At 46.8% G+C, this 12,897-nt stretch overlaps 1 protein-coding gene across 1 annotated transcript in view; it reads left to right on the forward strand.

The window, feature by feature from the left end:
• nel (NEL protein) overlaps positions 1–12,897 on the forward strand; it is a 174,723-nt gene that overhangs the window by 72,596 nt on the left and 89,230 nt on the right. The window contains exons 11-12 of the mRNA NM_001140146.1: positions 620–722; positions 3,525–3,659. Coding sequence (NP_001133618.1) covers positions 620–722; positions 3,525–3,659 — 238 coding nt within the window. The remainder of the gene's footprint in view (positions 1–619; positions 723–3,524; positions 3,660–12,897) is intronic.

Raw genomic sequence — 12,897 nt, forward strand, 5'->3', positions numbered from 1 at the left:
GCTTGACTATAGACACATCTCACAGAACAGCTTGACTATAGACATGTCTCACAGAACAGCTTGAATATAGACACGTCTCACAGAACAGCTTGACTATAGACATGTCTCACAGAACAGCTTGACTATAGACATGTCTCACAGAACAGCTTGACTATAGACACGTCTCACAGAACAGCTTGACTATAGACACGTCTCACAGAACAGCTTGACTATAGACACGTCTCACAGAACAGCTTGACTATAGACACGTCTCACAGAACAGCTTGACTATAGACACGTCTCACAGAACAGCTTGACTATAGACACATCTCACAGAACAGCTTGACTATAGACACGTCTCACAGAACAGCTTGACTATAGACACGTCTCACAGAACAGCTTGACTATAGACATGTTGAAGAGCAGAAAACCCCAGAGATGTATTTATTTTATGAAACTAAAGCTTTCATGGCTGTCAAAAAGATAGATAAACCAAATAAATGTAATATATATTTGGATATATTATCATCTAATATAATTATCTATTGTTGTTAGAAGTGGGATGTCCATGTCTAAAGCAGAGAAGATGGATTATGACAGAGATGTTACTGTAAGCACCTATGGTGTCATGGTTTTACAGGAGCACAGTATGCAGAGGGTGGAGAACACTCCCTGTCCTGAACTGACCTGCCCCGAGTCTGAACACATCACCCTTACAGACCGCTGCTGCAAGGTCTGCAGAGGTAGGTCTGGAACACACACACACGTATGCATGCACACACACACACACACACACACACACACACACACACACACACACACACACACACACACACACACACACACACACACACACACACACACACACACACACACACACACACACACACACACACACACACGTATGCATGCACAGACACACACACACACACACACACACACACAGATTCTTGGAGTGATAGTGAGGTAGTGTTGATGCTCTGTGTAATAGATAAGGGAGAGTGGATATTAGAAGTCGGTTCGCTCCCTCCATCTCCTTAGATGATGTATGTCTCCTGCTTGGCTGGTAATGAGGCCTCTCTCTCACGGTGGATCCTGAGTTGTGTCCCAAATGCGCTACTTTTAGCGCACTACTTTTTACCTCAGCCGTATGTGCCCTGGTCAAAGTAGTGCGCTATAAAGGGAATAGGTGATTTGGAACGCCCTCATGATATTACCCACATACACACTAGACGTGGTCAGCACACAGCCATGCATCTCTGTGACAGCAACACATACTGTTCTATTCCAGTTTCCACCAGGCCTTAACAACATGTTACTGGCCAGTGTTTTTACAGCTAACGCCGGTTTGCCTGAGGCTGATGCCGTGCAGTTGTTTGTACACATGCATATACACACAGTCTCATTCAAATGCACACATGTGCACATACACTCTAACATATTCAGTTGGCCTTGCTGTTAGGATTTTACACTCTAACATATTCAGTTGGCCTTGCTGTTAGGATTTTACACTCTAACATATTCAGTTGGCCTTGCTGTTAGGATTTTACACTCTAACATATTCAGTTGGCCTTGCTGTTAGGATTTTACACTCTAACATATTCAGTTGGCCTTGCTGTTAGGATTTTACACTCTAACATATTCAGTTGGCCTTGCTGTTAGGATTTTTGTTGTCCTTGATGTCTTTGTTGTTTTTTGCATTGTTGATTTCAGTTTTCCTTTGTCTTTCTCTTTTTTCTCTTTTGTTCATTTTGTTGGTTGTTGGTGCACGGGGGGGGTCTTGTGGGTGGGGAGTGGAATAATAAAAATATATTATTATTATTTGTATTTATTTGTCTCGGGGGGTCTCAGATGGTTAAGGGGCAGCTCTTGGGGAACTGTGGGGGGGATCTCAGATGGTTAAGGGGCAGCTCTTGGGGAACTGTGGGGGGGATCTCAGATGGTTAAGGGGCAGCTCTTGGGGAACTGTGGGGGGATCTCAGATGGTTAAGGGGCAGCTCTTGGGGAACTGTGGGGGGATCTCAGATGGTTAAGGGGCAGCTCTTGGGGAACTGTGGGGGGGATCTCAGATGGTTAAGGGGCAGCTCTTGGGGAACTGTGGGGGGATCTCAGATGGTTAAGGGGCAGCTCTTGGGGAACTGTGGGGGGATCTCAGATGGTTAAGGGGCAGCTCTTGGGGAACTGTGGGGGGATCTCAGATGGTTAAGGGGCAGCTCTTGGGGAACTGTGGGGGGATCTCAGATGGTTAAGGGGCAGCTCTTGGGGAACTGTGGGGGGGATCTCAGATGGTTAAGGGGCAGCTCTTGGGGAACTGTGGGGGGATCTCAGATGGTTAAGGGGCAGCTCTTGGGGAACTGTGGGGGGATCTCAGATGGTTAAGGGGCAGCTCTTGGGGAACTGTGGGGGGGATCTCAGATGGTTAAGGGGCAGCTCTTGGGGAACTGTGGGGGGATCTCAGATGGTTAAGGGGCAGCTCTTGGGGAACTGTGGGGGGATCTCAGATGGTTAAGGGGCAGCTCTTGGGGAACTGTGGGGGGATCTCAGATGGTTAAGGGGCAGCTCTTGGGGAACTGTGGGGGGGATCTCAGATGGTTAAGGGGCAGCTCTTGGGGAACTGTGGGGGGATCTCAGATGGTTAAGGGGCAGCTCTTGGGGAACTGTGGGGGGGATCTCAGATGGTTAAGGGGCAGCTCTTGGGGAACTGTGGGGGTGATCTCAGATGGTTAAGGGGCAGCTCTTGGGGAACTGTGGGGGGGATCTCAGATGGTTAAGGGACAGCTCTTGGGGAACTGTGGGGGGATCTCAGATGGTTAAGGGGCAGCTCTTGGGGAACTGTGGGGGGGGTCTCAGATGGTTAAGGGGCAGCTCTTGGGGAACTGTGGGGGGATCTCAGATGGTTAAGGGGCAGCTCTTGGAGAACTGTGGGGGGGGTCTCAGATGGTTAAGAGGCAGCTCTTGGGGAACTGTGGGGGGGATCTTGGAGGGCTGGCGGTTGGGAGTTTGGGCCAGTGACTGATGGATCGTTGGTTCAGGTTCCTGTTTTTTCATCTGTCAATGTCCCCTTGAGCAGGGCGTTGACCCTGGTTGCTTCTGTCTGTCACTCTGGATGGGAGTCTGTTAGATGACTAATGGGATGTAGTTGTTTACCTGCTTCACTGCAAGTATATTGTATGTTTTAAACATTCAATAAAACATTTAATAAAAAAAACTAAAAACAACATGTTACTGTTCTCTGATAAAGCCTTGTTTCCTCCTGACCCGTGTTCCTGCAGAGTGAACCGTGGTTTCAGCCATATATACCTGTTGTTCTGTCTATCTAGTTATTTGTCTATGGCCAGGGGCGAGACAGGGACCGTTTGAGGAAAGAAAGCACACCTTGTCTAGTGTAACACACACTCTCACACCCTCTCTCTCTCGCTCGCTCTCTCGCTATCTCTCTCTCTCTCGCGCCCTCTCTCTCACACACACAGGTGTAAGACAAGGGTGATTTATCAGCTGTAGAATGACCAGACAGTCTCTGTCTCTCCCCCCCCCTACTCTCTCAGGTCATCATTTCTGTGTTGAGGGCCACAGTCCCAGCTGTGTGGAGAACTCGGAGTGTGTGAATCTGGAGGCTGGGTCCTGCTGCAGCTGTAAAGATGGCTACCGCGCCCTGAGGGATGACAGCGCGTACTGTGGAGGTGCAATACTCTTACTACAACAATGGCATCACTAAGCCAACACTCATTTAAGTCATCTTCATCGCCTCAGTCCATTCTATCTACTAATCCTTGTGATCTTTGGCCATCTTCTCTGTTGTTGCCTGGCTTTGCTGGTTGTGCACCTTGTGGTCTTTGGCTCTCTTCTCTGTTGTGGCCTGGCTTTGCTGGTTGTGCACCTTGTGGTCTTTGGCTCTCTTCTCTGTTGTGGCCTGGCTTTGCTGGTTGTGCACCTTGTGGTCTTTGGCTCTCTTCTCTGTTGTGGCCCAGCTTTGCTGGTGGTGCAAAACTCCAATACCTCATTTAGAAGTGGTCTTTCGAGGAGCTTGGACTTCATTGTTTTTAATGTTTATCTTAGTTTGGGATTACAATCATATACTGTAGGGCTGTGTAAGTAGGTACAGGGATGACTACGATACCAAGCAGTGGTGTCTACTTTAAGCAGGAGAAATTTAGAGGGCTTATAATTAAGCTCTTCTCATTACATATTTCTTTCCATATATTAATGATCTCTAGGAAACATTTCATTACTACGACCCCTGACCCTTCCACTCATCAGACCATCCTCACAGCCATAAATTACCTGTTTTACCTCTACGACCCCTGGCCCCTCCACTCATCAGACCATCTTCACAGCCATAAAGGACCTGTACTACCTCTATGACCCCTGACCCCTCCACTCATCAGACCATCCTCACAGCCATAAATGACCTGTTTTACCTCTACGACCCCTGACCCCTCCACTCATCAGACCATCCTCACAGCCTTAGGCCCCAGACCATCATACTCCCACCACTGGTGGGTTAAAAATACCCATGGTACATTGCAGCCAGGTTAATTTGCCACAGCTGGCAGTCTCTCCGGTTGTTCATACTGCAAGCCTTACTACCTTATTCCCCATCATACTCCAACCATGGGGTGGTAAAAATACTCCACGGTACAATGCAGAGCCCAGGTCTATTTAGCATGCCAGTCGCAGACAGACAGTCTCCCACCGACCAACCAACTGCTGCTAATGAGAACAGTTGGTCCGGTGATTAGTCAGTGTCTGAGTGTGTGTGCATAATTAAAGATGCTATCATCCCCCCTGTCATTAATTACCAGTGTGTCTAACCTTCTTGCTCTATGGTCCTGCCAGGTTTGTCTCTGTGGCCACTGTGGGTTATGGACTGTGACCTTGTCTAGGGAAGGAGGGAGGGAGGTTTGGCATAAGTCACCACTGGACTCTTGTCTTTTGATGTTGCTCTTTCTTTCTGTCTCTGTTTTGGTCTCTCTCTCTCTAAGGTTCTCTAATGACTATATTCTAATGTGTTCTATTGCTTTTTGGGAAACATCTATTTAATTTTCTGTTAGGGAGAATACTTGGAAAACCAAAATACTTGACTTTCGACAAGGCGCTGTAAAAGTGTTGGCATGGCAGCTTAAATGTTTTCTGGGTGATTGCACCCCAGGAGTTTTGTTTTCCTATTCTGCCTGATCAAAATAGCACAACTAGGAACAAGAACACGCTCTCTCCTTGATGGCATCATGACTCATTTAAATGGCGAATGTCGCAGTTGATTGGTTTGAGTTGCGTGTTCTGAGCTCTAATTGGTTTAGCCCTGTGAGCGGGTGGGGACTGGGGATGTCATTCTGAACAGATAAGGGCGTTAAGGCTACATAGACTGCTGGGAATACAGATGAAGTCACTTCTTAAATGTTTTATTAAAAGCAGTGGAATAGGATCCTCAGGGAGATGGAGAGAGAGAGTTTGAAAGACTGTGTGAGAGGGAAAGAAAGGCAGAGAGAGAGAGAGAGAGAGGGAGATGAAGAAAGACAGAGAGAGAGAGTGTTTATTGGTGTGTTAAGGAGCACCATCAGACAGGCCAAGTGTTCTGAGCAATAAGCCAAGCATGTAAAACCCAGAGAGAGCCTTTAGGTGGCTTCAGCCCCAGAGAAAGCCTTTCAGAGGTTTGGGTCTTGTCTGTCTACCTGAATGTATGTGGTCAATGCCTGCAGATAGAGTATAGAGTAGGTCATGTTGGCTTGCCTTGTTGACTTCATCTGTTAACTCAAGGAGTGACATAGTCCTGTCAGGTTCGATCATTCACTCGTGTCTTTCTACATGTCTTCTCCTCTGTTTCAATAAGTTGTACACATGATGAATAGACAGGTATTATTAACAATACCAAGGTACTTACTGTACTTCTGCCAAGATTACCTTTCCCTCACAGCTTACAGGGGCGGCAGGTAGCCTAGTGGTTAGAGTGTTGGGCCAGTAACCGAAAGGTTGCTGGATCGACTCCCTGAGCTGACAAGGTAAAAATCTGATGTTTTGCCCCTAAACAAGGCAGTTAACCCACTGTTCCCCGATAGGCTGTCTCTGTAAATAACAATTTGTTCTTAACTGACTTGCCTAGTTAAATAAAGGTTTAAAAAACTAAATGCGGACAAGGTCCTATTGTCTTTGTTGTGACATCAGTCCTAGCCATCTGTCCAACCATGAGCACGCCACAGAACAGGCCACAGGAGTTTCCTATACAACAATGAGTCAGCACACAATGGTCCTGCTGTAACATACCCTGTTTCTTTTAGCTCTCTCACAGTCAAACCAACACCACAGGACCGTTGGTGGCTATAGTCACACCAGTCAAACCAACACCACAGGACTGTTGGTGGCTATAGTCACACCAGTCAAACCAACACCACAGGACCGTAGGTGACTATAGTCATACAGTACCATTCAAACAAATACCACTGGACCGTTGGTGGCTATAGTCATACAGTATCAGTCAAACCAACACCACAGGACCGTTGGTGGCTATAGTCATACAGTATCAGTCAAACCAACACCACAGGACCGTTGGTGGCTATAGTCACACAAGTCAAACAAACACCACAGGACCGTTGGTGACTATAGTCATACAGTATCAGTCAAACCAACACCACAGGACCGTTGGTGGCTATAGTCACACAAGTCAAACAAACACCACAGGACCGTTGGTGACTATAGTCATACAGTACCAGTCAAACCAACACCACAGGACCGTTGGTGGCTATAGTCATACAGTACCAGTCAAACCAACACCACAGGACCGTTGGTGGCTATAGTCACACCAGTCAAACCAACACCACAGGACCGTTGGTGGCTATAGTCATACCAGTCAAACCAACACCACAGGACCGTTGGTGACTATTGTCATACAGTACCAGTCAAACCAACACCACAGGACCGTTGATGGCTATAGTCATACAGTACCAGTCAAACCAACACCACAGGACCATTGGTGGCTATAGTCATACAGTACCAGTCAAACCAACACCACAGGACCCTTGGTGGCTATAGTCATACAGTACCAGTCAAACCAACACCACAGGACCGTTGGTGGCTATAGTCATACCAGTCAAACCAACACCACAGCACCGTTGGTGGCTATAGTCATACAGTACTAGTCAAGCCAACACCACAGGACCGTTGGTGACTACAGTCATACAGTACCAGTCAATCCAACACCACAGGACCGTTGGTGACTATAGTCACACCAGTCAAACCAACACCACAGGACCGTTGGTGGCTATAGTCATAGAGTAAAAGTCAAACCAACACCACAGGACCGTTGGTGGCTATAGTCATACAGTACCAGTCAAACCAACACCACAGGACTGTTGGTGGCTAAAGTCATACAATACCAGTCAAACCAACACCACAGGACTGTTGGTGGCTATAGTCATACAGTACCAGTCAAACCAACACCACAGGACCGTTGGTGGCTATAGTCATACAGTACCAGTCAAACCAACACCACAGGACCGTTGGTGGCTATAGTCATACCAGTCAAACCAATTCCACAGGACCGTTGGTGGCTTTAGTCATACAGTACCAGTCAAACCAACACCACAGGACCATTGGTGGCTATAGTTATATAGTACCAGTCAAACCAACACCACTGGATCGTTGGTGGCTATAGTCATACCAGTCAAACCAACACCACAGGATCGTTGGTGGCTATAGTCACACCAGTCACACCAACACCACAGGACCATTGGTGGCTATAGTCATACAGTACCAGTCAAACCAACACCACAGGACCGTTGGTGGCTATAGTCATAGCGTAAAAGTCAAACCAACACCACAGGACCGTTGGTGGCTATAGTCATACAGTACCAGTCAAACCAACACCACAGGACTGTTGGTGGCTTTAGTCATACAGTACCAGTCAAACCAATTCCACAGGACCGTTGGTGGCTATAGTCATACAGTACCAGTCAAACCAACACCACTGGATCGTTGGTGGCTATAGTCACACCAGTCAAACCAACACCACAGGATCGTTGGTGGCTATAGTCACGCCAGTCACACCAACACCACAGGACCATTGGTGGCTATAGTCATACAGTACCAGTCAAACCAACACCACAGGACCGTTGGATACTATAGTCATACAGTACCAGTCAAACCAACACCACAGGACCGTTGGTGGCTATAGTCACACCAGTCAAACCAACACCACAGGACCGTTGGTGGCTATAGTCACACCAGTCAAACCAACACCACAGGACCGTAGGTGACTATAGTCATACAGTACCATTCAAACAAATACCACTGGACCGTTGGTGGCTATAGTCATACAGTATCAGTCAAACCAACACCACAGGACCGTTGGTGGCTATAGTCATACAGTATCAGTCAAACCAACACCACAGGACCGTTGGTGGCTATAGTCACACAAGTCAAACAAACACCACAGGACCGTTGGTGACTATAGTCATACAGTATCAGTCAAACCAACACCACAGGACCGTTGGTGGCTATAGTCACACAAGTCAAACAAACACCACAGGACCGCTGGTGACTATAGTCATACAGTACCAGTCAAACCAACACCACAGGACCGTTGGTGGCTATAGTCATACAGTACCAGTCAAACCAACACCACAGGACCGTTGGTGGCTATAGTCATACAGTACCAGTCAAACCAACACCACAGGACCGTTGGTGGCTATAGTCACACCAGTCAAACCAACACCACAGGACCATTGGTGGCTATAGTCCTACCAGTCAAACCAACACCACAGGACCGTTGGTGACTATTGTCATACAGTACCAGTCAAACCAACACCACAGGACCGTTGATGGCTATAGTCATACAGTACCAGTCAAACCAACACCACAGGACCATTGGTGGCTATAGTCATACAGTACCAGTCAAACCAACACCACAGGACCCTTGGTGGCTATAGTCATACAGTACCAGTCAAACCAACACCACAGGACCGTTGGTGGCTATAGTCATACCAGTCAAACCAACACCACAGCACCGTTGGTGGCTATAGTCATACAGTACTAGTCAAGCCAACACCACAGGACCGTTGGTGACTACAGTCATACAGTACCAGTCAATCCAACACCACAGGACCGTTGGTGACTATAGTCACACCAGTCAAACCAACACCACAGGACCGTTGGTGGCTATAGTCATAGAGTAAAAGTCAAACCAACACCACAGGACCGTTGGTGGCTATAGTCACACAAGTCAAACCAACACCACAGGACCGTTGGTGGCTATAGTCCTACCAGTCAAACCAACACCACAGGACCGTTGGTGACTATTGTCATACAGTACCAGTCAAACCAACACCACAGGACCGTTGATGGCTATAGTCATACAGTACCAGTCAAACCAACACCACAGGACCATTGGTGGCTATAGTCATACAGTACCAGTCAAACCAACACCACAGGACCCTTGGTGGCTATAGTCATACAGTACCAGTCAAACCAACACCACAGGACCGTTGGTGGCTATAGTCATACCAGTCAAACCAACACCACAGCACCGTTGGTGGCTATAGTCATACAGTACTAGTCAAGCCAACACCACAGGACCGTTGGTGACTACAGTCATACAGTACCAGTCAATCCAACACCACAGGACCGTTGGTGACTATAGTCACACCAGTCAAACCAACACCACAGGACCGTTGGTGGCTATAGTCATAGAGTAAAAGTCAAACCAACACCACAGGACCATTGGTGACTATAGTCATACAGTACCAGTCAAACCAACACCACAGGACTGTTGGTGGCTAAAGTCATACAATACCAGTCAAACCAACACCACAGGACTGTTGGTGGCTATAGTCATACAGTACCAGTCAAACCAACACCACAGGACTGTTGGTGGCTTTAGTCATACAGTACCAGTCAAACCAATTCCACAGGACCGTTGGTGGCTATAGTCATACAGTACCAGTCAAACCAACACCACTGGATCGTTGGTGGCTATAGTCACACCAGTCAAACCAACACCACAGGATCGTTGGTGGCTATAGTCACACCAGTCACACCAACACCACAGGACCATTGGTGGCTATAGTCATACAGTACCAGTCAAACCAACACCACAGGACCGTTGGTGACTATAGTCATACAATACCAGTCAAACCAACACCACAGGACCGTTGGTGGCTATAGTCATACAGTACTAGTCAAACCAACACCACAGGACCGTTGGATACTATAGTCATACAGTACCAGTCAAACCAACACCACAGCACCGTTGGTGGCTATAGTCATACAATACCAGTCAAACCAACACCAGAGAGAGAGAGAGAGAGAATGGGAGAGGGAGAGAAAGAGAACCGGAGAGGGAGAGAGAGAGAGAGAGAACCGGAGAGGGAGAGAGAGAGAGAACGAGAGAGAGAGAGAACGGGAGAGGGAGAGAGAGAGAGAACGGGAGAGAGAGAGATAGAAGCGGATTGAGAGAGAGAGAGAGAGAGAGAGAGAGAGCGACAGAGCTGTAGAGAGATCTAAAGAAAGTCTCTTCTTTATTTTTAGTCGTCTGTCCGTCTGTCCGTAGTTCTGCTGCCAGTGAAAGATATGCGGCCTGCTGTGCCAGCCATCCTCCATCTTCCAGCTAGACGCCAACCACCCCCTCTTAGAGAGAAATTGTATTATTTATTTCAGGGGGAAGAGAGAGACAGAGAGATCATTTAGAATGACTTTTTCAGGTGTCTGTAGTTAACAGTCATGCGGAATATCATTGGTGGCTTACTTGTGACTTACCGCGCAATGGTAGAATTTATCTAGTTATTCTTGTTTGTTTGCAAGCATATGTGTGTGTGTGTGTGTGTGTGTGTGTGTGTGTGTGTGTGTGTGTGTGTGTGTGTGTGTGTGTGTGTGTGTGTAGTACAGGTGTATATACTTATAGTCCTACTCTACACATATTTTTGCTATTTGCTGTACAGAGAGGTCAGGCCAGGTCAACCTAGATCATGAGCGCAACCCAATCCCTTAATCCAGCCACCCTAGTAGACTGTTCTCTCTGCTACTGCAGGGTACCGGAGCACCATGTCTAGGTCCAAGAGGCTTCTAAACAGCTTCTACCCACAAGCCATAAGACTCCTGAACAACTAATCAAATGGCTACCCAGACTATTTGCATTGCCCTCCCCCCTCTTTTACATCCCTGCTACTGTCTGTTGTTATCATCAATGCATAGTAACTTTAATAGCTCTGCCTACGTGAACATACTGTACTACCTCAACTAACCGGTGTCCCCGCACGTTGACTCTGTACCGGTAGCCCCCCCTGTATTTTTGAAACTGCATTGTTGGTTAGGGGTTCGTAAGTAAGGATTTCACTACACCTGTTGTATTTGGCGCATGTGACTAATAGAATTGGATTTGATTTGACACTCTCCCTGCTCTTTATACATGAATGAAAGCGAGAATGTCATGTATAAAGAGCGCGTCGTGTCGTAGCAGAATGGTTAATGAAGCAGGTCTTGGAGTTAAAGTTGCGAGAGCAGTCTACAGTACTGTGTGTAGTCCTTTGAAGTATTCCTACCACGCTGCAAATGGAAACATGCGCTACTGACTCTATTTTCATTTCATTCTTTCAACCATGAACAGTATCATTATTGGATAATATCCTCCCTCTGGCTTTTTACTGTTGTTTTGCAATATCTCTGGTTAGCTTTATGTAGTGTATCCTTTGTAATTTATTTGTTTCCAAGAGCTCAGAAAGACTCAGAAAGACTCAGAAGCCCAAAGCTAACACTGCAGCAGTTCTGACTTCTTAAATTAGGACTCGTGGGAAAGGTATTATTTTCATTTTCTTTCCTGTAAGGAAGCCACATCATACATCAGAAGAAATTGAAAAAAATAATAATATTACATTTGTCAATTACCTCAGCAGTTTGAACCATGTTATAAGTAAAACGTTTGTTCCTGGCTTTCTGTTTACGGAGCTGCCCCCCTTCCCCCCTCCTCTTCTCTGCAGAATGAACAGAACATTACAGAATGAACAGAACATGGAATGAAAGGAGATGAGGAAATAAACCGATAGTGAGAGAAAGAGAGGTAGAGCAAGGGAGAGTGAGAGAAAATAAGAGGTAGAGCAAGGGAGAGAGAGAAACAGGGAGAGAAAGGGAGGGGGTAGTAATCCCAGTATTGTCTGGTTGTTTCAGAGGCTCAGCAGTCAGCACTGGTTGTTCTATATGACTCTCTCTGCTGCTGCAGGTATAGATATAGCTACCACATCTGGTCTGTTATTAAAAGCTGTGTGATTCTCTCTGCTGTTGCTGGTATAGCTATAGCTACCACGTCTGGTCTGCTATTAAAAGCTGTGTGATTCTCTCTGCTGCTGCAGGTATAGATATAGCTACCACGTCTGGTCTGCTATTAAAAGCTGTGTGATTCTCTCTGCTGCTGCAGGTATAGATATAGCTACCACATCTGGTCTGTTATTAAAAGCCGTGTGATTCTCTCTGCTGCTGCAGGTATAGATATAGCTACCACATCTGGTCTGTTATTAAAAGCCGTGTGATTCTCTCTGCTGCTGCAGGTATAGATATAGCTACCACGTCTGGTCTGTTATTAAAAGCTGTGTGATTCTCTCTGCTGTTGCAGGTATAGATATAGCTACCACATCTGGTCTGCTATTAAAAGCTGTGTGATTCTCTCTGCTGTTGCTGGTATAGCTATAGCTACCACGTCTGGTCTGCTATTAAAAGCTGTGTGATTCTCTCTGCTGCTGCAGGTATAGCTACAGCTACCACGTCTGGTCTGCTATTAAAAGCTGTGTGATTCTCTCTGCTGCTGCAGGTATAGCTACAGCTACCACGTCTGGTCTGCTATTAAAAGCTGTGTGATTCTCTCTGCTGCTGCAGGTATAGCTACAGCTACCACGTCTGGTCTGTTATTAAAAGCTGTGTGATTCTCTCTGCTGTTGCAGGTAT

The sequence above is a fragment of the Salmo salar genome, chromosome ssa17 (assembly GCF_905237065.1).
Source record: "Salmo salar chromosome ssa17, Ssal_v3.1, whole genome shotgun sequence".
In the NCBI taxonomy this organism is placed as follows: Eukaryota; Metazoa; Chordata; class Actinopteri; order Salmoniformes; family Salmonidae; genus Salmo; species Salmo salar.